The sequence below is a fragment of the Ammospiza nelsoni genome, chromosome 3, assembly GCF_027579445.1.
Source record: "Ammospiza nelsoni isolate bAmmNel1 chromosome 3, bAmmNel1.pri, whole genome shotgun sequence".
NCBI classification, from domain to species: Eukaryota; Metazoa; Chordata; class Aves; order Passeriformes; family Passerellidae; genus Ammospiza; species Ammospiza nelsoni.
Genome location: NC_080635.1, coordinates 108491068 through 108515338, shown reverse-complemented (window position 1 = coordinate 108515338; position 24271 = coordinate 108491068). Strand labels below are relative to the sequence as shown.

General features: G+C 38.4%; 1 protein-coding gene across 1 annotated transcript in view; it reads left to right on the top strand.

Moving 5' to 3' along the window:
- The window catches only part of PREP (prolyl endopeptidase), an 85576-nt gene that overhangs the window by 11339 nt on the left and 49966 nt on the right, over positions 1 to 24271 (top strand). Inside the window, exons 5-7 of the mRNA XM_059468626.1 lie at positions 536 to 745; positions 1985 to 2106; positions 10421 to 10526. Of these exons, the coding sequence (XP_059324609.1) occupies positions 536 to 745; positions 1985 to 2106; positions 10421 to 10526 (438 nt within the window). The remainder of the gene's footprint in view (positions 1 to 535; positions 746 to 1984; positions 2107 to 10420; positions 10527 to 24271) is intronic.

The window sequence follows — 24271 nt, the reverse complement described above, 5'->3', positions numbered from 1 at the left end:
GTGAAATGTATATCACAGGTCTTAGCTGAGAATACTGGTAATTAACCATTTGCATGCTAGTGGTTTCCCAGTTACTTCAGTTTTCACGGTTTTAAAGGATCTAGTTTTCAGTGACTCCATTTTTAAGTGGTATTTACACTATTTCAATATACAACTTGCATCTTTGTTAGCTTCTTTGGTACTGTTTCTCTTAAAATTTCACTCAAGTTCTCCACCTATTTTAATTTTCTAGCTCTTCCTGCCAAGCTCAGGGCAGGCAGTAGAAGAAATATGATTCAAACCATAATTGGCTTGGCACAACTTATGTTACTGAATATGGATACACTTACTGAGTATCTGTGCCTAAACATGGATCTGCAAATTAATTGAGAATTCCATGGAGTTGGACAAAGTGGTGTGACTCCTAAGTGATAGCAGATGTATTGTCTTGCAGTGTTTTTAGGAAATAAACCTCCTCTTACTGTTTGGTGAGCAGTTTCTTTAACTAGTATCCCAATTTAATATCTCTTCATTTTGTTTGTTTCTGATTTCCTAGGTTATGCATTCAGTGAAGATGGTGAATACTTTGCATATGGCCTGAGTTCTAGTGGCTCTGATTGGATTACTATTAAGTTTATGAAAGTAGAAGGTCCTGAGGATCTCCCAGATACACTGGAGAGAGTTAAATTCAGTTGCATGGCATGGACCCATGATGGAAAAGGCATGTTCTATAACAGCTACCCACAACAAGATGGGAAAAGTGATGGTAGGTATGACCATTCTAATTGCGTGCTGTGTGGAAGCAGAATCACTTCTGCAGTGAATCGATGCAACAATTAGCTCTGCAAATCTATATTGAAATAAGTGGCTGTATTGGTTGTGCAATTAGAGATCAAATTATGTCTTGTATCACCAAAGCCTATGTTCAATTAGTGTGAATCACTTTTTGTCTGCCTGGCCCTCTTTTTCTCAAAGTTTGCTGCTCCCTTTCTTTTCCTCTGGGATGATTTACTTAGGTTCCATAGTGTTGGTGGTGTTGACTAGAATTTGATGCCTGCTGGAAGCTTACTTAGATCTTTCCCCTAATGCATTTGTGTGGGCATAGATAAACTGCTTTGGGAGATTGACCTGATGAATAGCAGTGTGAGGCATAAGGTTTCTCTTGTTCAAACAGATTAATTCATGTGTGGTTCACAGCAAAGCAAAACGAAATGTTTATGCTAGCAAAATCCAAGGAGCACCGCACAAAGTGGAATAAATTGCGGAGCAGCATCAAGGGGGAAGGAATTTAGCAGCTCTTACTATGATGCAGAGCTACTGAAAAGTTTCTTCTGGAGATGTGCTCTTCACTAAACTGGAGAGAGCCAGAATTTTGCCTCTGTATTTTCTTTTGAAGGCTGTAATTTTGCCAGACTGGCAAGATAGACACCAGCCTTGTTTTGTTGAGGTTTTTTTTACCTCTTGTTTGTAGTTCAAAAGTTGAAATGTTGGAAAATGTTGCAAGAATGAATTTTTAAAAAAAAATAAATCAAGTGGTACCTCATACATAAGTGCTTTAAAATACATCACTTTTATATTTTCAGCAAATGGAAGTATGAAGGTTTCTAGGAATGTAATTAGCAGTAAATCTTCCCTTAATTGCACTGGGTGAAATGGAAATGAAAATGTAATTAGAGAGTGTCAGGGATTTTTGGTTTTCTTTGCTTTGCTTGCTTTTATTTCTAGAAAGCAAAGCTTGAAATGATACCTTCTTCAAATGTGAAGATTTGTTATCAACAATAAAAGGAAAGGGTTACTTTTGAAACAGGTTTCCAGCATAAAGTTTTATCTTGTTTAGTAGGAGGGTGTTTGTTTGGAGGGGAATGGTTGTAGCTTGGAACCATTCCTAGTCCTCTCTTCTGAATTTCTCATTCATATACAAAGGGATACACAAGTTTCTAAGGGTTTCATATGATTGTTGCGTTTCTTTGAGAACTTACTAGTTTAAATATCTGCATTTCACTAGGTACTGAGACCTCCACTAATCTGCATCAAAAGCTGTATTATCATGTATTAGGAACTAACCAGTCAGAAGATATCCTGTGTGCTGAATTTCCTGATGAACCAAAATGGATGGGTGGAGCTGAGGTATGGTAAATATCCTGCACCTTGTCATTATCATGTTCTGTTTTTCAGATTCTAGCAACTGATAGTGGGTATTAATTTGAAAACATTTTGTTAAAAGAACACTTTTTATTAGTGTTGTAGAGTTGAAAATTGAACTAAGAATCATTGATTAAGAATTCCTGAAAATAAGACTGCCTAATTTACTTCAAATCACTCCTCCAGCCTGCAATGACACAATCATACACCCTCTTTCTTCACTGAGGTTGTTCTGCCTGATACACATTCCAAGACAGAGAAGATCATTTGATGGACAATGTGTCACTGTTCTTGTTTCTTGGTCAGTGTTTGGCCCCAGCTTGTACTTCCTGCACAAAAAGTTTATTCTAATATCCAGTGTCTAGATATTCCCTACATTATATTTTCTTGGTTATATTTAATTTTGCAATTTTTTCCCTGGAAAACAAAATCTGTTCTGCTTAATTGAGGAATGGAGGTCAAAATCTGTTAATACTCTGTGTATAATTGGGGAACTCTAAATTTCCCTACAAGTTTTATCAGCACACCTATGGTACAGACTGTGTTAATGGAAATGGAATTGATTTCCTAAGCTTATTTTGTTGAACTACTGCTTTATAGTGCAAAATCCCAGTAACCCTTTTGCAATTAATGTGTTTTATTCCCCATATTAGATTTAGCAATGTGCAGTTGAGTGCCCTTATTTATCAGGGAACTGATGTTTTCCCTGTGGATGAATACTTGTAATACCCTGTACTCTCCTGCCTACTGTGTTTGATCAGTACTTTTTGTTTCTATATTGGTCTCTTTTTTTGTCTGACACTTTTGATGAATATGAAGTGGTTTTAGCCTGGTTTGGTGTACTCAGTTCCTGCAAATACTTTTCTGTGCAAGAACCTCTTTTGGAAAATGTGATCATCAGTTTGTGTCACTTTTCAACACATTTACCCATGAAAATGTTAGGGCTGTCTTTACTGTAGGCTGACAGAAAACAAAGGTACTTTTAACAGTCAGAGAAAAATATTCTGCAATTTAAAAAAAAAAACAAACAACAAAACCCAAACCAAAACAGTACAGTTGCAAAATGTGGTTTCGTCCTTGTGCAATGGATGAAAAATCTTCTTTGCAGGCCATTTCAGTAAGTTTTCTGGTCAGCTTTTTCTAAGTGTTTAAGAAAGTGGAAGACCACAAAGTAGTGGGGGAAAAATTTAAATATCGTTAGTCAAAATCAAATTATAGAGCTGTTTGGTGCTATCCTGAATATACTTCCTTGGTACTAAGATGCTGCTATAGGTTTTAAAATACAACTTTGCAGAGCACAGCATGTTATAAAATGCATGTTTTCATGTGTTTTTGTCAGATAAATAAAAAAAATGTTTTTATTTTACCAACTTTACTAGTCCCACTAGCTAGAGACATTATGTTTTACAAAAGCTTCCATGAAAACAGTTGATTTGTAGTGTAGGTGTTCTAGTACCAAACCTTTCTCCATGGTGGAGGGAGAGTTGAACTTTCATACCTAGGTTTGAACAGAATTTGCAGGTCTTGCAACCAAGGTCAAGGAAGAGAAATACCTCACTTGCAAGTGAAAAGCACCTGACAAGAAAATTCTTCAGAGACTGCAGAATTAATGATGTTGCCGTGATATTTCAGAAAAAATAATCTCAGGTGTGCTGTAGGGAGTCAGAGTGGTGTGTATTCTCAATGGAGATAGGAAACTAGGTCATTCATAAGGACCAAAGAGGGTTGTATAAAATTTTGTCAGCTTAATATATTTACAAGACAATATGCAAGCAAATAGCTTCAGGGTGCTTTTCCTTATTATGCATTCAACACCAATCCTAAGTATGCTTGATTTAAACAAAATCTGTGGTGCTGAAAATGGTGTTGGCAGAGAAATACAGATGCATTTCCAGCTCTTCACTTGAATGAATTGTTTCTGAGGGAAAAAATTCTGGTTTTTTTAGTCAGATATGTAAGTTTTGAAAAAAATAATCTTTTCATTAGTCTAGAAAAAGCATAAGCATTTCTGGGAGAGTTGTGAAGGGCAGGGATGGAATTTAATTGAATAACAGCCCAGCAGAGGGCAGTCTGGTATGAAGATTTTTAAAACCTTGGCAATGTCATAGGTATTCTGGGAAAACAGGAGCTTCCCATGCTTTTCTGTTTAAGTGGCATTTTCTTGCTTTTTCTCCAGACTGACTGAACATATCTCTCTTTCACAGACAGACTGTTATTCTCAAAGTTAAACAATAAGTTATATAACAGTCTTTCACAGTTGGTAGTGCAAGAAGTCCCTGTGGTACCAGCAGAAAAGTAAACAGAACAGAAAGGAGTGGGTGAGAGGAACCCTCCTATCCCAATTCTGCCAGCAGTGAAATAAGTACAATTTTTCATGTTTTCTAACACACACTGTCTACTGTCTCTGAATTGACAAATTTTTTAAAATTCTTCATTTTATATTTAGAGCTGTCATTTAACATCAGTGGTTCTAAAACAGGGAGGTGATCTTGCACATGAAATTCAGAGCACAGAGGAGCAGGCTGTGCCAGATGTGTGCTGGCTATAGTGGTTTCACTGCAGCAACACAGAAGCATCACACTGGAAGAGTGAGCAGCATGGAGGGCTGAAAACATTGCCAGTTCACTCAAGTGAGACACACTGCTGGGTAAAACAGGGCTCTGGGAATGTTTCTAAAGCCTTACACTGCCTTAGTCAAGGATGAATCTTGAATAGAAGACTAGTATGAATGTCTTCCTACAGCCCTGGCAGCAAGCCTAGAGAATTTTACTCATAAGAAGGAGGCAGGTAATTGTGGCTGCACGTGGGACTGTGGGAGCTGATAATTTCTTACATGGCCAGGTTCCAGATGCTTTGGTGCTTTCATTGCTCAAAAGCAAGCTGAGAGCCACAGTAAAATGTGTTTGATGTTTGTCACCCCAAAAAGCTGCTGATATTGTTCTGTGCTAGACTTAGGAAAGAGAATGCATATAAATATGTGTGTGCATATTGCTGTGATGATCTAGGATCAAAATCCCTGTTCTCTGGCTTTGGTGTGGCTCCTTCAACCCCAAAGCTGACAGAGGCTCAAAATATGGTCAGAAGAGAAGGGCTCGTTATACCAGCACATTGTATCTAAAACCCAAGAATAAAAACCCAGCTGGAATAAGAGATTGGAATTAATGCCCAGAGCAAGTTTTCTCACCTGGGGAGTGGGTGGACAGACCACATCAGAATGTTGTTTGCATATAACCATGTCCTGCATAAAGTGTCAGGCCTGTGCCTCAGAATGTAGGAAGGAGATTCTGTTGGACCTCATCCTGAGCTTTTGCATTCCTGTGATCACCCATCATTAGGGCTTCTGAAATGTGATTGATTCTGAAACTGGTACTGTGCAAACACAAAACAAAGCAGCGCCTTTGCAGACTGAGAGTAGCAGCCTCAGGTGGCTTGGATTGTGCAGGCAGTCCCAGGAGGTTGCTTTGTGAGAGGGAGTTTGTGCCCCAGTCCTCAGCATCTTAAAAGACTGCAAGAACATAAAATGTGATAGGAGCTATTTGCAAGCTTCAGTGATTTTCTGGCACTGCTGCAAAGATAATATCACAACATAGCTGTATGTTCCCTTCATGAAAAAAACAACAAGCCAGTACAACACCCCACAACCCCCATAAAAACCCCACAAAACCCACAACTCTTTACAAAAGAGTTTCCTATTCTAGGAAGGAAAATAGCTTTGATTTTTCTAATAAATGTGAGATAATAAAAGTGGAATTTGAAAGGCTAGGAGACTACTGTGGGAGTTCTTTGTCATCCTGCAGGCAGATCTTTGCAGCACAGGTACATGTGCACATCTGTAGAACACTTGAGGCTGTTCAGACAGTGTAATTGCTCTTTACTTGCCAAATATTTTAGCAAATTTTACAGTAATTTTTTTCTCTCTGTAGAAGCAACATGCTTTGTGGATTTTTGTGCTTAATATTTGTTCATCTGATAAAAATCTTAAAAATACTCATAAATAACAAAAGAGGTCGTTTCTGCAACAAGTGAAAGGTTTCCTGCATGTAAATTCTTCTTAGTGGAGTCATATCCAGGGTCAGTGGTGTTATGCAAAAGTCTTCATGCAGCATATATCTAAAGTTGAGGAAGTAACTGCTGTCATTAATCTGCTTTATTATTGTGACTGGGTACATTCCTAAATAAGTATTTAAAAAAAAATCTATTCAGTCTCTCTGGGTGGTTTTAAGCTGTGTTACATCCATAGCATATAGTAAAAATGGCAGCAGTGTTAAAATTCAGCTTATTGATGCAGTGAGTTTTTAGTTCCATGCATATGACTGGATACATTACAGTTAGTAATTTGACCTTTTAGCTCTGTTGGAAAGCTTTGATTCTGTCTGTGATTTTTTTGAACTTTGCTTTTTTTTTTTTTTTTTTTTTTTGTACATGATTCATTTGCTGTGCTTCATTGGAAATGCATTAGATAGCAGTGATGATTGCTCAGTTTCATATGCAAAGGGCACCAGTGCATGAGGAGTGGTAGTTTGTGAAATCACTGCAGATGCAGATCAGGTTGTAGATTACCATAGTGTTAATGCCTGCAGTTAAGAAGAGAGTTTGTCTTTTTCTCAACACAGGCATAGGATCTAATAACTGAATTTTATTTATTTTATTTTTAGTACCTTGTTATGCAGAAACAAATTATGCAATGATTAGATTTTTTTCCGCCTTGATAATAAAAAAGGGCAAAGGTAGTAAAACTTTTAATTTATTATCTGTTAAGGAATGATGTGTATATGTAGTTGCCTTAATAGAATACAACATACTCGAAGGGCCCCTATTTGTTAACTTTGTTAATATAGAGAGCTCTTCCTTATCCTGAAACTGGCAATTGTGACTGTCCAGGTAGTGTTCACAGAACTTGCATTAATATTCACTGTTGGTATGCACATGACTTGAAAGTAGAGCACTCTAATATCTCTCGTATTGACATTTTAGTTGAGTAATACATAAAGCCAGGAAGTCTAAAAACCCAACAGCTTTCTCATGTTCATTCTTTTTTGTTGTTGTTTGTTCAATTATGTATGAGTTTTTGGTCTGAAATCTGCTGCTAGACAAAATATTTCACTTTGTTTTTGCTGTGGATCCTCAACCCTTTTGCAGTTCCTTATGTGGCTTGTATAATGAATTAGTTGTATTTTGTAACAAAGATGAGATTTGAGTGGTTAGATTGTTTTTACTGATTAGACTTCATATATTTTTTTTATTTTCTGTTCATTGATATATTGAAGTTACAGGTTCTTCTCTTAATGTTTGTCTTAGCAGTGGTTACTGTTCATCAAAATGGAGAGAACAGGTAGCATTGAAATCACTAGGCAGAAAAACAGCCCAGAGAAAACACTCCACTATAAACCAGAACTCTGCTATAAAAGAGAATTTAAAGGTTTTGATGCTTGAAAGACTAGATAAAATTGTACTTGGGAGTACAGCTATCTTAGTGATACTGTTGTGTTTGTTTGTGTGGTGTAATGATGGTCACAACAAATATTTAAGAAATAGTAGGTCTGACAAACTCAAAATTGCCAACCGACTGAATGACAAAAGCTACATACCAACATCAGTTCTTTGAAATAATCCTTCCTTTACTGGTGCTGAGTTAGGGATTAGTGCTGTGTTATGCCAGTGAAATCATTGTTATGCTGAAGGTTTTCAAAAGCTCCAGTTGAAAGGCTACAGGATTTCTTCTGTCCTGTTTTGACAGATACTAAATGTTGTTTTAAGACGTGCAATTGCTTTATAGCCAGCTTACCTTTTAGCAGTGGGTGTTCTTTGAAATTATAGTAATTATTTTAATGAGAGAAATGTGCACTGACTGGCATTCCAGATCACTCTCAGAAATTTTTGAGATGTTTCCTTTTCATCCTAAATGTGGGAAATCAAGTCTGACATTGCAGCTGTCCCCCTTAAGCTGAGCCATTAATGCACTCTGAGATTTGAGTGAGGTACTAGCATGAAATTTCAGTTCATAAATTTGTGAGCCAAGAGCAGTGATTGCAGCTCAGCTCATGAAGATGATGTAGCAGTGTAAGAATAATTCAAATGATAGTTGGTAAATCCTATTTCCTTTTGCTGTCCTGAAACCCATACTCTTGTCTGTTTACAGTGTAGGGTCAGTGGCATTTGGGCTGTGATTACACATTCATCAGTGCTGCAATCTGAGCTGCCTTAAGCAATCTCTACCCCTGTTATTCATCTTTCCAGCTGTTTGGTGCTGTGTGTTAGCTTGGCCATTTGTGCAACTGAACAGTGAACTGATCGAGATACTAATGTGGCAGAGGAGCTTCTTTTATTCTTCTTTGGTTTTTATTGTGGATTAAGTATTTTTTCTTTTTCTTTCTCCTTCCCCTCCTGGATTCTTTGCTTTGCTTGTTTGGGTGTTTCTGGATTCTTTCTTCTTTTCTGGTTCTTGGAGGTTTAAATTTTTTTGTTGTTGAACATGCCATTTTATCAGTGGAATCAGTTCCCTGAACTGGTGTACTTCACAAATGGTGGATGCTTGTTCTGGCATGACATGGGGAATCAATTTACATGGACACAAGCAATGACAGCAGTAGGAAGAGCTAGAGGTAGAGACTGCATAAGGTGATGCTGCTGCCAAGATTGCTTATCAAACTGTAACTTTGCAGTGTAGATGTCTAAATCTGCAGTATAATACTGAACATTTTAGCATGCTGCAGTCAACCATCTTGTCCTGTTTCTGTCAAAATCCTTTGGGTTGTAGAACTCACTGGTATAAGAATAGCTTTAGTGATAGAGACACACTTAATTGGTATCCCACCAGCAAGATGCTTTGGGAGTTCTTACTTCAAATTAAACATAAACTGCTATCAACTCTTAACTAGTCCAGCTGGGAATATGGAAGGAAAAATTAGATGTACTCAGATTTGCTGTCATCAGAGATCCTGAATTGCCCTTGCAACAACATCAGAAATTTGCACATCTCTGTTCTTTCTTGGGTAAAGTTTCAGTCTTCTCTTAACTGTTTCAGTCACAGAATCAAGGAATAAATTTATGTGGGTTCTGACTGTGACTAAAAGAGTTTTGTGTGTCATACTCTTGAATGTAACTGAAATCTGTATTTTTATATATAACTTAAAATTATTTGTTATGTTTTTTCAGTTGGTGAGGAAATGAAGGGAACTTGGTGCTTTCACAAGTGTGGGCAGATGTTTAAGCAGCATACTGCAATAATTTTCTTAATTAAAATTTACTCCTGCAATTACTGCTTACCTAAAACCACTGAAGATGTATCTTTCAAGAAAGATCACCTAATCTTTGTTTCCATTTCTGGATATACTTGTTTCTAGGTGCAGGGTGCCCTGTTAAAGATGTCTTTGTTTCATATAAGGGAGTGGTTTTTTGGCTACAGTAGGAATCTTAGGTGTTCTTTTATATTTGTCTTGTGAGCTTTTTACTGTATGGACTTTTTTTGTGGTATAATTAGATCATAACAAAATGCCTGTAAAAATACGATTTGGAAACACCCATTTGGGGATTGTTTTTGTTTCAAGGAGTGTTTAGTTGTTGGGGTTTTTTTATTAACTTTCATACACTGAGATTTGTTTCTATTCTACTAGGTCCCTTTCTTGTGTCCTTAAGATTGTGGCTCTATTGGAATAGCAGTATAATTAAAACTTAATTATTTTGAAATTTATTTTGCACAACTCATTCTACAGATATTTTGCATAACAAATGTTACAAATATAAACTGAAATATATCTAAGAAGTAATTACAATATAAGAATTGTTTTGAAGCTGTGTATAGTGCCAAGTGGAAAATGTCCAGAACCCAGATTTGTATTTTGTGACTTTAAATTCCCATTAGATAAGGTCATATAAGAATATGAACAGTAAACAGCCTTCTCTATCAGCTCTGTTAATAAAACATCAAAATTTGGTAATTTGGGAATATGCTCGAAACAGCTCAGTCAGGAGAAGGAGACACTAAGACTTCTTGTTACTTTCTGCCTTTTCTTGTTGGATTTGCACTTTCAAAAGCTTTGTCAAGAAATGTGATATGTCTGCAAAGGATTAATTGATGACTTTCTGTACTAGCAGACACCATTTCAGAAATTCTGTTGTGTGTGTACATGCATGTGCAAAAGCAAACCAAGAAGCTTCACCAGATAATTTATAATGTGGTTATAGCTTGTAATGTTCTTTTAACAGCAGCACTAGATTTTTCTGCATGTGTGAACTTTTTCAAGTTGGAATTCTCTTTTCCAAAGGGTGAATTGTCTGATTTTTCTGGAACTTCTTGCAGGTGTCGGATGATGGTCGATATGTCTTGCTGTCTATCAGGGAAGGCTGTGATCCAGTGAACAGACTGTGGTACTGTGATCTACAGAAGGAGTCTCAGGGTATATCAGGTATGTGTTGCTTTGTAAGCTTGCTTCCTTTTAAGGCAATATAAAATTTGAAATACTTTATGTTTGAATGAAAAAAAAAAAGTCTTGAAATGCATGTATTGCTTAACCACCTTAATGCAGAAATTAGACAAAATAAGCGCTGCTAGCATTCCATTTTCTGTTATGTATCAGTAGACTAAAAACTCCATTCTTCATTCTGTAGTTTGTTTAACAGGTCACAAGGAAAAGTTGATATAGTATAAGGAGCTGTACAGTGTATGTTCAATTTCATTCTACACCACTAATACTTTTCCATATTAAAACTTTTTTCGTATTTTAAAAATTTCACTTATCTCCCTTCAAGCACTGATAGCACTTTTTTACAAAAAGTGACTAACTTATAGATAACATTTTTTTTCTATGTATAGTGCTAGGAAACAAAAATCCTCCAGTGTTATTTGGTATCACCATTGTTGTTACAGTAGAAGTATCAACTCATATTTCAAATGCACTCTCCTGAAGTGCTCCTTTCTTGCCTTCTAGTTGGAGTGGTCTTTGGCTTTTGTGTATTAAGCTTTGTAGCCACAATGGTGTGAGCTGAAAGTATGGCACTTTACACCATATGGCTGTTGCTAATTGTTGGCATAGTTAGCTGGTTTACTGATTGGTAGTTTTGTATTTCCAGAGTATTGGATTGTTGAAAGGTATTCCTCAATTTGGGTTTTGCATAGAACACAACTTAGCTTTTTTGATTCTTGCAGCTTCTCTTTTCAGAAACTTCAGAAACAGAATAAATACTGCAGTATCTCTGTGTTGAATATTGGATCTCAAGAAGCTTGTTCTCTTGTTTATTAAGAGCATATTTCAGGCTAAGGAGGGGACACTACTATGGACTTGTCTACAGCCAAACATCAGCTGAGGCTGCCAGCAACTTCCACATGCACAGCCAGTTCTTAGTTATTTGTACACACCAGGTCAGGCAGGGCACCTTTCTTTCATGATCACTTTGGGAACTTATCAAGGCCCTGTAGAATTCTAGATTGCTTGAGCCCTAGATTAGATTGTCCTTCCGCACAGAAGGCATCACAGTGGCTAGAATTTCCACTGTAAGGAGTATGGCCTGTGAAATGAGTCATCTTCCAGTTGTCTGAAGAAGGCATCATCTACTTCTTCCTACTTAGGAAGTCCATAACATGTGCTACTACATACAGTAGACTGCTATTATGTGCTCTATAGCACACAGTAGTATATACCACTACAGTAGTACCCATGCTGGTCTGCCTGTTAATCTTAACCTATGAGCTACTTACCATCTCCTGGACTGTCCCAAGGCAGAACTCCACAAACTCCAGCTGTTATTTCACATAAAAGACAACTCACCTCCTCATCTTGCCAACCTATCCTTACTAAACAACCTTTACCTCTCCATGGTAGCACAGCATTCCTGTGAGCTATCCCACCATGTCTCCATCTTCCCACTGAGGTCATAGTCCAGAAACTGCCCATGGACCTCTAACTCCTCCTGTTTGTTTCCATGTTGTGTGCATCAGTGTAGAGGCAGTTCAGGCAGGCACCCAAGTGTGTTGATTGCTCAGTACAGGTTTGAGAGCTTTCTCCATGAGGCTGTTCTGCAGGCACTTCCTTCTTCATATGCCTGTGCTTGGAGAAACTCCACTTCAGCTCTGTTTTGTGGATTGCTGTGTCTCTTTCATTCTTACCACCCAGGCCTTTGCCTTGCCTGCCCCATCCACATCTTCCTTACTTGTTGAGGAATCACTTTCTCCTGTTTTTTCTGGTTTAAAGCTCTGCTTACTGGGTTACCTAACCTGCAGGGATCCCTTTGCCTTGCTTAATCCAGTGGACAACAGTGCAGCAATAGTTCTGAATGGGGTAACCTAGAATTGCTTCCAAATCATTGATTTTTCTCTTGGATGTGTATGGATAAATGTCTCCCATTCCTTATTTACAGCCCACTTTCTGTAAATAAGAGCCTACTTTCTGGAAATAAGAGATGCTTAATCCCACTTTGCTTTTGGAAGTGTTGGCTCCCAAATGCAACCAGTGGTAATGGAAAAGCAGGAGTCCCAGTGGTCCAAACCTCACAAGAATGTGTGGAAGGTCAGCTGGCCAGGCAGATGTGAGACCATAAGCTTGTGGCATAAATTTAATCTTGTTATACCTTGAAGACTCACTCAAATGAACACCCTTATGGATTCCTGAGATGCGGAGAATACTTTGGAAGAAATTTTTATCATCTTAGACATGAGCCACTTTCAGTCAAAGTTCTCTCCCTTGTGGATTCTCAGACATATGAAAGTCAATGAAGATTTGTCTTCCAACTTTGATGTTCGTAATAGCTCTCTCCTGTGTGAATTCTTGGATGACACTCTGTTTATGCTGAATCTTAATATAATTATGTTGGAATGTCAAATGACTTTATACAAACCCATACACCACTAGGTTCTGCTGTTTCCAGTGTTCAGAGACTTGTGTATCTTTGTTGCATACACGACTCTGTCTGTGTGTTGTACTCAAGAGGACTTTTAGGATGCACCCTTCCTGTATATCTGTTTATTGGGATCATTATGGTGTTCAGCAGAGCTTTGTCATCACTGGAAGGTTGTGGTGACCTGAGATGATGAAGTTTCAGAACCCATCTGGGGATTAGAAGGAACAGTTATAAGCATAGCTGCATTTCTATAGAGCTCCTTAAACAACCTGGGTTTTATATTGATTTTTCTCAGAAGTGCCATCTGTAAGTCATAGACCAATTCATAGTGTGTTAGACAAGTATGCTCTCAGAGTTGAAATAAAGTCTGACAGGGAAGAGTGTTAAATAAATGGGGAAATGCATTGTAATATTGTAGGCAAGTAATATTGTCTGACAGGGAGATGTATGATTTAAAGGACCCATAGGGTGGACAAGTGGAGTCATTCTGTTAGGTTTTAAATTTGTAAACCCATCTCCTTGAATGGGCTATTGGGTATGTAATAACAAGGCTAAGTTAGTCTAAGCCACATGTTCATCCAACAGCTGTTACATCACTGACTGCTTTGAGATCCAAAGTGGATGAGATGATTAAAAAATTTTCTTACCTTGTGCTGTAACAAAGGACTCTCCTTGCTGCCAAATTCTGTGTTGGAGGTAAAGTGAGCATCACCTCCAGACTGTAGGTGTGGTAAGATGGACTGAATGTACCTGTTCAGACCATTAGCTGAGGCTCCTGCTCTCCTGTGCTCCCTCAGGACGATTCAGTCCATGTGAAATACAAGTATCTCTCTGGGCAGATTTGGACCCCTGTACTGATTGCAAAAAGTGGCTTGTAGCTCACATGCTTCTAAGATTAAAGGGAGAAAAGGTAAAGAGAAATACCTCAAAACTGAAAGCAACTTGAAAAAATTAAAGCAGGAAATCTGAAAAAAAGTACGAAGTTGAGGGGAAAGAGAAAATGAACTGATTAAGACACAGGTGTTTGTGAAGATGTCAGGAAAAAAGAGAACTAATTTCAGGACTGTCTGAGTGAGTACTGGTTATTTCAGAAATTGTACTGACTGGCAAAGGGGAAATGAGAGAAGCTGAAAATGAAAGAAAATGGATGATATTATAGGTAGTCTAGGATCTAGCAGATAACACATCTGATATAGATGCTGTTTTAAGGATAGAGTGATTTTACAGTGAAGCTTCAATTTAGTAACCATAAAGAAGAAGTGAAATAATATTGGGGAGGCTCTGCTTAATTCAGTCAAAATGCTTTTGCATCCTGGAGATGGTTGCTGAAGACAGAGGTGCAAATAAGTCTGATTTTGCAACTGAAAGCTGGAAATGACCATTGAATTCTTAGTTACTTTTGTTTTTAACACCTTATTGAAGTGATATTGACTGAACTGCTTCCTGAATTGTTGAAATTAATTGACCAAGGAAAATTTCTATTAAGAGACAGGACTATGGTTTTGTAATGAAGGGGAAAAAAGTAACAGAGCTAGTAATCAAGGGAAAGGACCTAATATATGGAATGTACCTCAGAAGTGAAGGGACACAACTGGTATTACAAACAATCTTGTAGTAATTTTGCACTTAGGTGGTTCTGTCCCCCTCTTCTTTTTTATCCTTCCCTCTGTAATAGACCTCATATCCGTGTTCCTTATATCACTTCCACTGTTTGGACTTGTCCTTGAAAATCCCACGGAGGCTGGTTATAGAAGTGTCCTTTATATTGTTTAATTTCTATGAGATACATCAGAATTTGAGTCTTGTTTGAGCAGCAGGTCGAGATAAATGCACATGTGTGTATTTATGGACTAAAGCCACACAATGCTCATAGAAGCTCCTGTGCTCAATGTACTGACTGTGCCACTCTGCAGCAGCATCCTGAATAGGCAGACCTGACTTCCCTTGTCTGGATGGAGCAAAACAAAGGTTAGGACTTCCCTCAACTATGAAGGAATCACAATAACAAACTATTCCTGTACAGGTATTTTATTGGCTAGTTACCTGGTACTAGCTCTTCTTGTACTGGATAGCAACATTGTGGTTTCTAGGTTGAGGTTCTTGGATTCAGTGAAAGCCATTGTGTTTCCATGAAGTGATTCTTAGTTTGGATCCTTTTGATAGTATGATGTACAGCTTATTTAGAAACAGTGATTGTTTTTTATAATTTTCTCATTTCACTGAGACTGAAGAAAAAGATTTTGAAAACTTCATGCAATCTGGCAATATTGCACTGGATATATAGAGGTCAGTATGTGGCAGATTTCATATGATCAAATAAAAATTTAAGTGTTCTCTTTCATCTATAGACTTTATTGATAGACTTTTTCATTATTTTCATTTTTGGGGACTTGTTTGATTTAGCTGAACTAGTCTACTTCTGCACACAGCTGGACATGAAATTATATGCTCATTAAATATTTCAAGTCTGGTGTAAACACCTTTCTCACACTTCTGAGTTTATTTGTATTGTAAGGTCATAGTTTAGAATGAGTAAATGTGCTCTACTTAAGGATTGTTAGAATTAAGATTGGCTAGCTGATTTGTGGGCTTTGCTTCTAAGTTACTGTAGGTAAGAGATGTGGCACAATTTTTAAAAAATATTTCTACCCATAAGTTTGGAGATCTTCTTGCTCAGAATAAAGTTCATTTTGTTTGTCTGAGTGACAAAAAGAGGCATTTTCCCTCAAAGAGCACACAAGCTGGTTGAATTATTTTGCTTAAATTTGCAGGGTAGAGTGGGGAAGCAGAGTGAGAAGGGGGGTATCCATCTTAGGAAAAGAAAGAAGAAACAGGAGTGCAAAATTAAACAGTATGTCTCATGTGTGGAAATAAAAAATGGTTAATAAATATCTGCCTGATAGAACTTGGAATATGACTGTGAATTCTGGGGTGAGTCAGCTACTGTGGGAATCATCAAGCAACACAATATAGCCCATAACAAGCTTGCAGGAGCTCAGATATTTCTTTCCCCAGTAGGTGAAAGGAACATGTATTCTTCCATTTTTACTCTTATTTATATATGGCATGTTTTTATAGGAAGAAAATATTTCCTTTTTAAATTTCAAATTAAACTCAGCAGTTTGTGGTTGTTTTGAAAATCTTAATCCAACCAGATAAGCTCATTCAGTTGAAAAAAAAAGCTGTAAAACCCTTTTTTGCCTTCTTAAATTGTGAACTTCTTCTATATTTATGCTCAATTACATGCCTGTCCCATTTTTGCCATCTGTCTAGACAATACAAATAAAAAAGTAAATTTGCGCCTTTTCAATCTGAGACACTAAAAGGGATGATCCATATTGTTCTACAAGAATCATCAAGAAATGGAACAGAATGATTTTGCTAACAAACTGAAGTAAATTGCTTTGAGGAAGAGGAAACCTCTGGTTTATCTTTCTCACAATTTATCTTTTTATAAAACATGGTTTGTCCATTATTTGCGACTTAATTATTGCTTTAGTAATCTTGAGTTAATGCATTTCATTACCTTCCTGCACAGCTTGAGTTGTTGCTTCTTTTTGCATAGTTTAAATAATAAGTGAGATGATAATGATGTCATCAAAGACTCTCTGGAAGAAACAACATTGTATTAGTTCTGTTGTACTGAAGGAAGTTGTGTCCTGTGCATTCATAGGTTGTTCATGTGTTTCTCAGGCTGTGAGTCAACAGATGTTAACTTGTCCTGTGTTGAGTGGGAAATCATCTTAGCCTCTGAATGGACATCACATCTCATAAATGAGAGTAGACTATTTCTAAATGTTCAGGAGACTTAAAAGGATTTAACTTGTCTATTTCTGCATCTGAAAATTTAGGTGCATCAATAATCTTCCCCATTTACTGTGTCATGATATTTTTGTCAACAGCTGTAGATTAATCAAATTGGCCATGCAGTCTCCTGTGATATATATTCCTTGTCAGATTGTTTTCCTCAGAAGATAATCTACACAGCAGTGTTTCTGTTTCTTTCCATGAGTGGTACAGAAAGCATCTGAGCATCTTTTCTGCCTCCCAGATTATCTAAAATGTTCTTCATGCTTTCCTTCCCCCCTTCACAGGGTTTCTACTGAATACAGACTGAGTCATTTTCCTCTTCAAATGTCCAGGTTTTTAAGGAGGCCATTGTGAGTTACTTGTGCCAAGAATGCTCCTTTTTAGAATAGAAAATCACTGTGCTAAGTAAGCTATGACAAATATGGAATAGCTTCATTTTAATGGAGATTTTTAATTAGTCTGAAAAGATAAGAGATTTGGGGAGATATTGTTTCCCTTCCTCCCCTACTACGATAGGAGTTTTGTGAAACCCACCAGAGTTTTGTGAAACCAGTTCATGGCAGTTTTTGTGACAAAGCTCTTTGTGTTAGAAATGACCAGGTTTACCAGTTGGAATTTTATGTTTACAACTAACTTAACCAAACACATCTTTAAAAAGATTTATATCTCATATCAGTATTTTACAAATACTCTATTTCTCAAGACCTGAGGTCATAATTCACAGTTTTGTGGCAAGGCAGTGCTGTGGGAAGACCCCCTGGGAGCAGACAGCTGGCTGCTCTTTAAGCTTTTGAGGTAACTCCCTTGCTGTACTCTGTTTCAGGTAACTGTGGACATGGATAACTCTTCCCTTTGTGCTTTGTTCTTCCTCTTTAGTTCCTTGTGGGGTGAGGTTTAGAAAGATCAGGGACAAAGTTATGGGATTCTTGTCTGGATTTGACCACTCTGTCAGCCAGCTGATAAGGTTTAATTTTGCCTTCTGAATCAGTAGCAGGAGTGCAGTGCCTGCTGGGTCAGGAGGGACAGCACTGTGGGTTCATGATCAGAAGGTTATTCCCTCATTCAGTACTCCAGATTTCCCTGCTTATCTTGCTAAGCTGCTCATAGGCTTTTCAACTCTTGGCTCCTGTAACAAACATTTAAAAGTGATCTAATGCTAAGTATTTCTTTAAAAAACCCACATATTTACCCAGTAGCTGAGCACTGTAAGGCACAATTTTGGTAGCTGTTTTATCAAACTTGGCTTCCATAAGACAGACAGCACTCAGTTTTGCTTGTTTGTTGACTCAGTCAAACAAGAAAACTTATTTCATTAATCACTTTGCTTAACTGTTCTTGGTATACCTGAAAATGCCTCATAGCCAAACAGCTGGATACACAGTAATCAAGCAATTATTTATTAGCAAACCTTGTTGTACACCTTACCAAAATAAAAACCCCAAACACCAAAAAACCCAACCAACCAAAAAAACCCACCAAACACCAAACAAACCACAAAAACAGTGCAGTTTTTTATGTAGCATGTCTCTTCATGCTTCTGTGCCTGGTAATAATTCTGTTTTTCCTTTTTCTTGAGAAATGAGATTGTTTGTTTCTTTTTTATTAGATTGTCAGCCTTGACTGTTTACTCTTTTGAATATGTGATTTGGTGCTGTGAAGAAGGAATTTAGCACCAATCTGTTGATGTGAACAAGAAATAAATGAAAGCTGTTTAATCACCCTTGGCTATGAACATAGACCAGCATGACATGGTCTATTGGTCTTGTTGAAGTTATCCTTAGTATTGACCTTTTTCTTTATTTTGTATTGTGGTAGCAGCTGGGAAGCCTAATGAAAAAAAATCAGGATCCTCTTGTGAACACTACAGAGCTATAGAACTGTTTATGAGTTACTGACTCAGAGCTCTGGGCAGACCCCCACTTTGCTCTTCCTAAGGGACCTGAAGCATGAGAGCAGAGGGGAAAAAAGAAGGGATATAAACCAGCATGGGGAGCAGAAGAGGTGGCTCTTCTTATAGTCTTTGGCTGTGTAGAAACACAGCCTTAATGAAAAGCTGCAGTGATTTCTGGAATGCAAAAAGCTGAGAGAGTTGACTAATTGGAAAGCACACCTGAGTTGTTGGATTGGAAAGGAAGCTAAACACAGATTTGTTTTAAATAGGAGGTACAGGGACTTTCTGGAGAGAGAACAGTGATAGGGGCTCTTGTGCTTGGGTACTGGGCTGCTTGGAGGTTGGTGGTTTGTGTCTGGTGGGAACAGTGTGAGGTGATGGGAGGACACATGCACAGGAATAGGAGCTAGTGGAAAATACTTGAGAACCACTGGCTTGAAAAGATGTGATAAAAATGGAGCAAACACAGAAGTTCACAGCTTAGTCATTTTTCAGCTGGAATTGCTTAGTCACTGTCAGCTGGAATTGCTTTGTGTTAGACTGGCAGGGAAAGGTTGCAAGAAAGAATTTAAGAGCAAGGCTATTACCGCGCCTGAGTGGGCGCAGCTGGTGAGAGAGAGACGGTGAATCTTGTTTCTTGAATCAGAAGGCTTGATTTATTAAGATATTATATATAATACATTATTACTATACTAATAGAATATAGAGAGAGGTTTTGCAGAGCAGCTAGGCTAGCTAGGAAGAGATAGAAAAAAATCCACAACAGAGCTGTGGCCAAGGACTCAGTCCCCTGGCTTGCACTGGTGATTGGCCCTTAATTATAAACATAAAACATGAACCAATCACCAATCAAAATAGGTGCCCCTGTTGCATTCCCCAGCAGCTGATAATAATTGTTTACCTTGTCTTCGGAGGCCTCTGGCCTCCCGAAGACACAGAAATCCGAAAGAAAGGATTTCTGTGGAGAAATGTCTGCGACACAAGGCTGTCAGAATTTTTTTAAAATTTTCTTTCTGTGTTTAGAATGTTGGGTTTTTTTTCCCCCACACTAAAAAAGCATGTATGTGACTTGAGGGGAGGTGAAAAAAGTTAATGTTTGTCCACTTCAGTGTTGAAAATAGGATTGTTTGGCCTTTTGTATTTTAGTTTAATCTTGCAATTTATCAGGCTCTCTTAATAAACAAATAAGCAATGAACAGTGCTATATACAGTAACATCAAAGGGATGAGTCGGTATGTGCTGTGTAGCCTGAAATAGTGGGTCAAAACCTTTGTAATGAACATGAACAAGAGACAGTGAGGTCACAGTAGACATCAGCTATAAAGTGGAATGTGGTGAGAGGGAAAATACTCTTCCATGTTTTGAAAAACTTTTCTATGATTGAAGTAATTTAAAAAAAATCAAAAATTAATATCAAAACAAGGCTCTTGTGTCCTAACAAATGGGGAGAAAAAAAATTAGTTGTCTTGAAAAATATGTGGAAGGATCAACAATAGAGTGTTTAAGAAAAATGTTTCATATCCCTTAAATGTCAATTTCAGTTTTGCTTTCACTGTATTTTTTTATTTATTATGCATAAATAGAAGTATAAATACATACTTTGTCTGTATTTATTTTTGGAGGGAAATTATTAGCAGTAAAACTAAATAAAATTAGTGACAAAAAAAGCACTACGGGGTGTCATCTATTTGAATTTCTGTAAGACCTTTGATGTGATCTCCTACAATATCTCTCTAAATTGGAAAGATAGGAATTTGATGGATGGATTTTTGGGTGGATGAGGTATTTGTGGATGATCACATCCCAAGGGTCCACAGCTCAGTGTCCCAATGGTCAGGGGTGAGCAGTGTCTGTGGTCCAATGGGACCATAGGTACTCAGGGGTCCCGGAGTGGGAGCAGTGCTGGATAGGCAATGGGATTGAGGGCACCTTCAGCCAGCCTGCAGACATCCCCAAGCTGAGTGGTGCTGCATTCCTGAAGGACAGGAAGGACAGGATACCATACAGAATACCATACAGATGGACGTGCACAAGCTCAAGGAATGGACCCGTGGGACCCTCATGAAGTTCCATAGGGCCAAGTGCAAGGTGCTGCACCAGTGTTGGGGTTACCCCCTTTATCAATGCAGGCTGCAGGATGAAGGGATTGAGAGCAGCCCTGCTGGGTCTGAGAAGGACTTGTATTGGTGGATGAGAGGCTGGACATGACCCAGCAATGTGCACTCACAGCCCAGATAGCCAGTTGTGTGCTAGGCTGCATCCAGAGCAGCATGGGCAGCAGGGTGAGCGAGGGGATTCTGTGCCTCAGCCATGCTCTCATGAGACCCCATCTGGAACACTGCATCCAGCTCTGGGCACCCCAGCACAGAGAGGACATTGACCTGTTGGAGTGGGCCCAGAGGAGGACCATGAAGAAGAGCAGAAGACTGGAGCACCTCTCCTGTGAGGAAAGGCTGAAAGAGCTGTGGTTGTTCAGCCTGGAGAAGAGAAGGCTTCAGGGAGACCTTGCTGCTGCCTCAAACTTCAAGGGAGTCTGTAAGAAGGGTGGGGACAAACTTTTAGCAGGGCTTGTTCCCATACAAAAAACAGTAATGGCTTTAAGCTTTAAAAAGGGTAGGTTTCGGTTAGACAGAAGAAAGGAGATTTTTACAAGAAATGTGTTAAAACATTTGAACAGGTTGCCACATCACAAAGAGGTGATGGATATCCCATTCCTGAAAACATTTAAATTCAGGTGGGATGGGACTTTGAGCAACTGGATCTAGTTGAAGATGTCTCTGCTTATTGCATGGGGATTGGCATGGATGACTTTAAAGGACCTTTCAAATGCAAAATATGCTATAAAATTCAATAGCTTGCTGTTAATTTAAGCAAGGACATCTTCATGCTGCTACTGTCTGACTGGACATTACATTTATAAATCACTGACTCATAGAATGTTGAGGGGTTGGAATGGACCTTAAAGATCATCCAGTCCCAACCCTACCTGCCATGGGCAGGGGCACCTCCCTTTAGACCAGGTTACTCAAAGCCTTATTCAAGCTGGCTTTGAACACCACCAGGGCAAATAGTATTCATAATGAAGTTATTTTTTAGATGAGGTATTTGTGCTTTCATCTGTTTGTATTAGAGAAAGTGTAGTGTGAGGGAGAGAGATTAGCTTTGATGCCTGCTTTTCAGTTGCTATGTTCTGCTGTCTGAGGGCATGAGCTATAACTCTCTCAAAATGAATCATCTATATTCTCTTCTCCTGTCTTTTGAGTGATTATCCCAGTGGAAGTAAAATTGGAGCCTTGAAAGTGATTGAGAAATGTCTGTTCATAAAAGTGCTTGATTTCTTTCTTCTGGATGAATCTTTGAATATATCTTGACACGTCTGAACTTTTTAACTCAAAGGAATGAAGATTGCTTCCTTCCATTTATTTATATTTTAGATGGCAAATACATTAACTTTCCATGATCATTGAGTAGCTGTCATCCATCATCTGCAAGATGAGTTGTACCCTCTCAATACAAATACAAAAGTTGCATTCCTTTAAGAACATCTTAATATCTCCTTTACAGTATTTCCTCCCTCAGATGTTTATAGGTGAAGTCAGGCCCCAAGACATAGAGAGATCTTGCTTTTAAAGAAAGTCCAAATTGTTTGAAAATATCTCTGGCCTTTGGAGATCAGAGTGAGACAATTAAATATTTGTGTCTTTGAAGAAAAAAGAGGGAAAAGCCCCTGAGTTCTTTTCTCTAGCTGCCTCGCTCAGAGCAGGGGCTTGGGAGCAAGCTGAGTATTGCATGATTCAAGAAGAAATTGCATTTTGATGTCTGAGTGAAGGACTCTGCCATTCAATTCTCAGAATATGTAATGAACATGCCACAGGGGCCCTGAAATAGTCTGTTCCAATCTGATGTATGTTGTACACCCTGAGATTATCTGTCTTCTATTGAATGTAAAAGAAGTAATCCACTACTGTGGATTAGTACTGTGAAACACTGTAAAAGGCTGCCTAGAGAGGTGGATGCCCCATCCCTGGAGATACTCAAATCTGGGTTGGACGGGGCTTTAAGCACCTGATCTAGTGGAATATGACCCCATCCCCATGGCAGGGTGGCTGGAACCAGGTGGCTTTTAAGATCCCTTCCAACCCAAATAATTTTGTGATTCTATGAAAATCTGGGAGTTAAAAAATCATGATCTTTCTGTAGGTAGAAATCTATTTATTTAATGTGTGTGCTGTAATAAAATGTGGCATCATTCTTTGGGTTAGAAAACCTGTCCTGTTATGAGCCAAGCCTCCTGGTTCACTTCCTGAGGTTTCTCAACACTGCCCCATTTGTAGAAAAGTTGTCTTGCAAGAAATGACAAGACACAATGGAATTTATGGAGGTGAGCATTTATATGTTCACCTGATAATTTTGACTGTTAGAGCACATGAAAAAAGCCAAATGCAAGTGTTTGCCTTTTGTAAACTTTCTTCCCCAGTGTCAGATAACCCTAACATTAAACCCTGTCCTCCAGTAGGCACAGGCAAGAGGTTATTTGCCATTAAGTAATTGTTTGGCCTTTCCATGAAAAATGAAATATGGATGTATCAAGAGAAATGATTGACAGTGACTCTCAGCTACTCTGTCCTTTCTGTATAAAGAGGGTTGGTAACAAGACCTTGTGACAATTCACGCTCTTACCAATTTGTTCAAATTAGCTTCTTCTGTGGTTGTTGTCATTCACAGACCTGGTTCATCACCCAGAGCTCTCAGCAGACCATGCAATATTTTACTATGTTCAGGGGCCAGTACGAGACTCAGGGCTTATTCTGTGATGCTTACTGAAAAAATTTATCTTTTGATCTTCCATGGATCCAGGAACTTAGTTTAAAAATTCTGTCTGTAACACTGAATGTTGCTTTTGTTTTTTGCAGAAGCCTAGCTCTGTAGGATTATGATTTTCTGTTGTGTGGCATGGCTTTATTGTCCACTTAATTCTACCTGCAGTTCCTATTGTAATGCAGTTATGTGATGATGAATTACTGATAGGTATAAAACCTATAGGCAAAACCATCTGTATCTTTTCAGCAATGTATTTTCATAGAAGGACTGGCAGGGGAAAGGATTAGGGTATAGCAGCAGTACAGAAACTGTCATGCTTTTCTGTATGTAATAAATCTGTCTCATTGTGTGCTTATGTGGATTAAACTGAAGTCTTCAGCATTTCAGGTGTTAAGAGTAGCCTTAGACTATCCAAATGCCAACTCTCAGTGATTCTTCTCAAAGGCACATGTTCTCAGAGGGCTTCTGGTTAAACTTGTGAATGCCTTATCAAAATCCAGTTCCTCAACTCTTTTTCTCTCCTTTTTGTGAAGAATGGACTGAATGTCTGTCCTTCACCTTGTTCTTCAAGTAAAGTCATAGCTTACAGACATACTGTTCTTTTGTTACTAAAGGGCAAGGCCAGAGTGCTTGACATGGGGGCAGTGCCATTCTAGTGAGCTGTATGGGCCTGTCCCTTCCTTGTGTTGCCACTGGCATGACCTGGGGAGAAATGATGTCTGTCCCCATCACTTTTCAGCCATATTAGTACCCAGTGAACTGCCTGGGTTTGTCATCAGGTTATTTCTAGCCCAA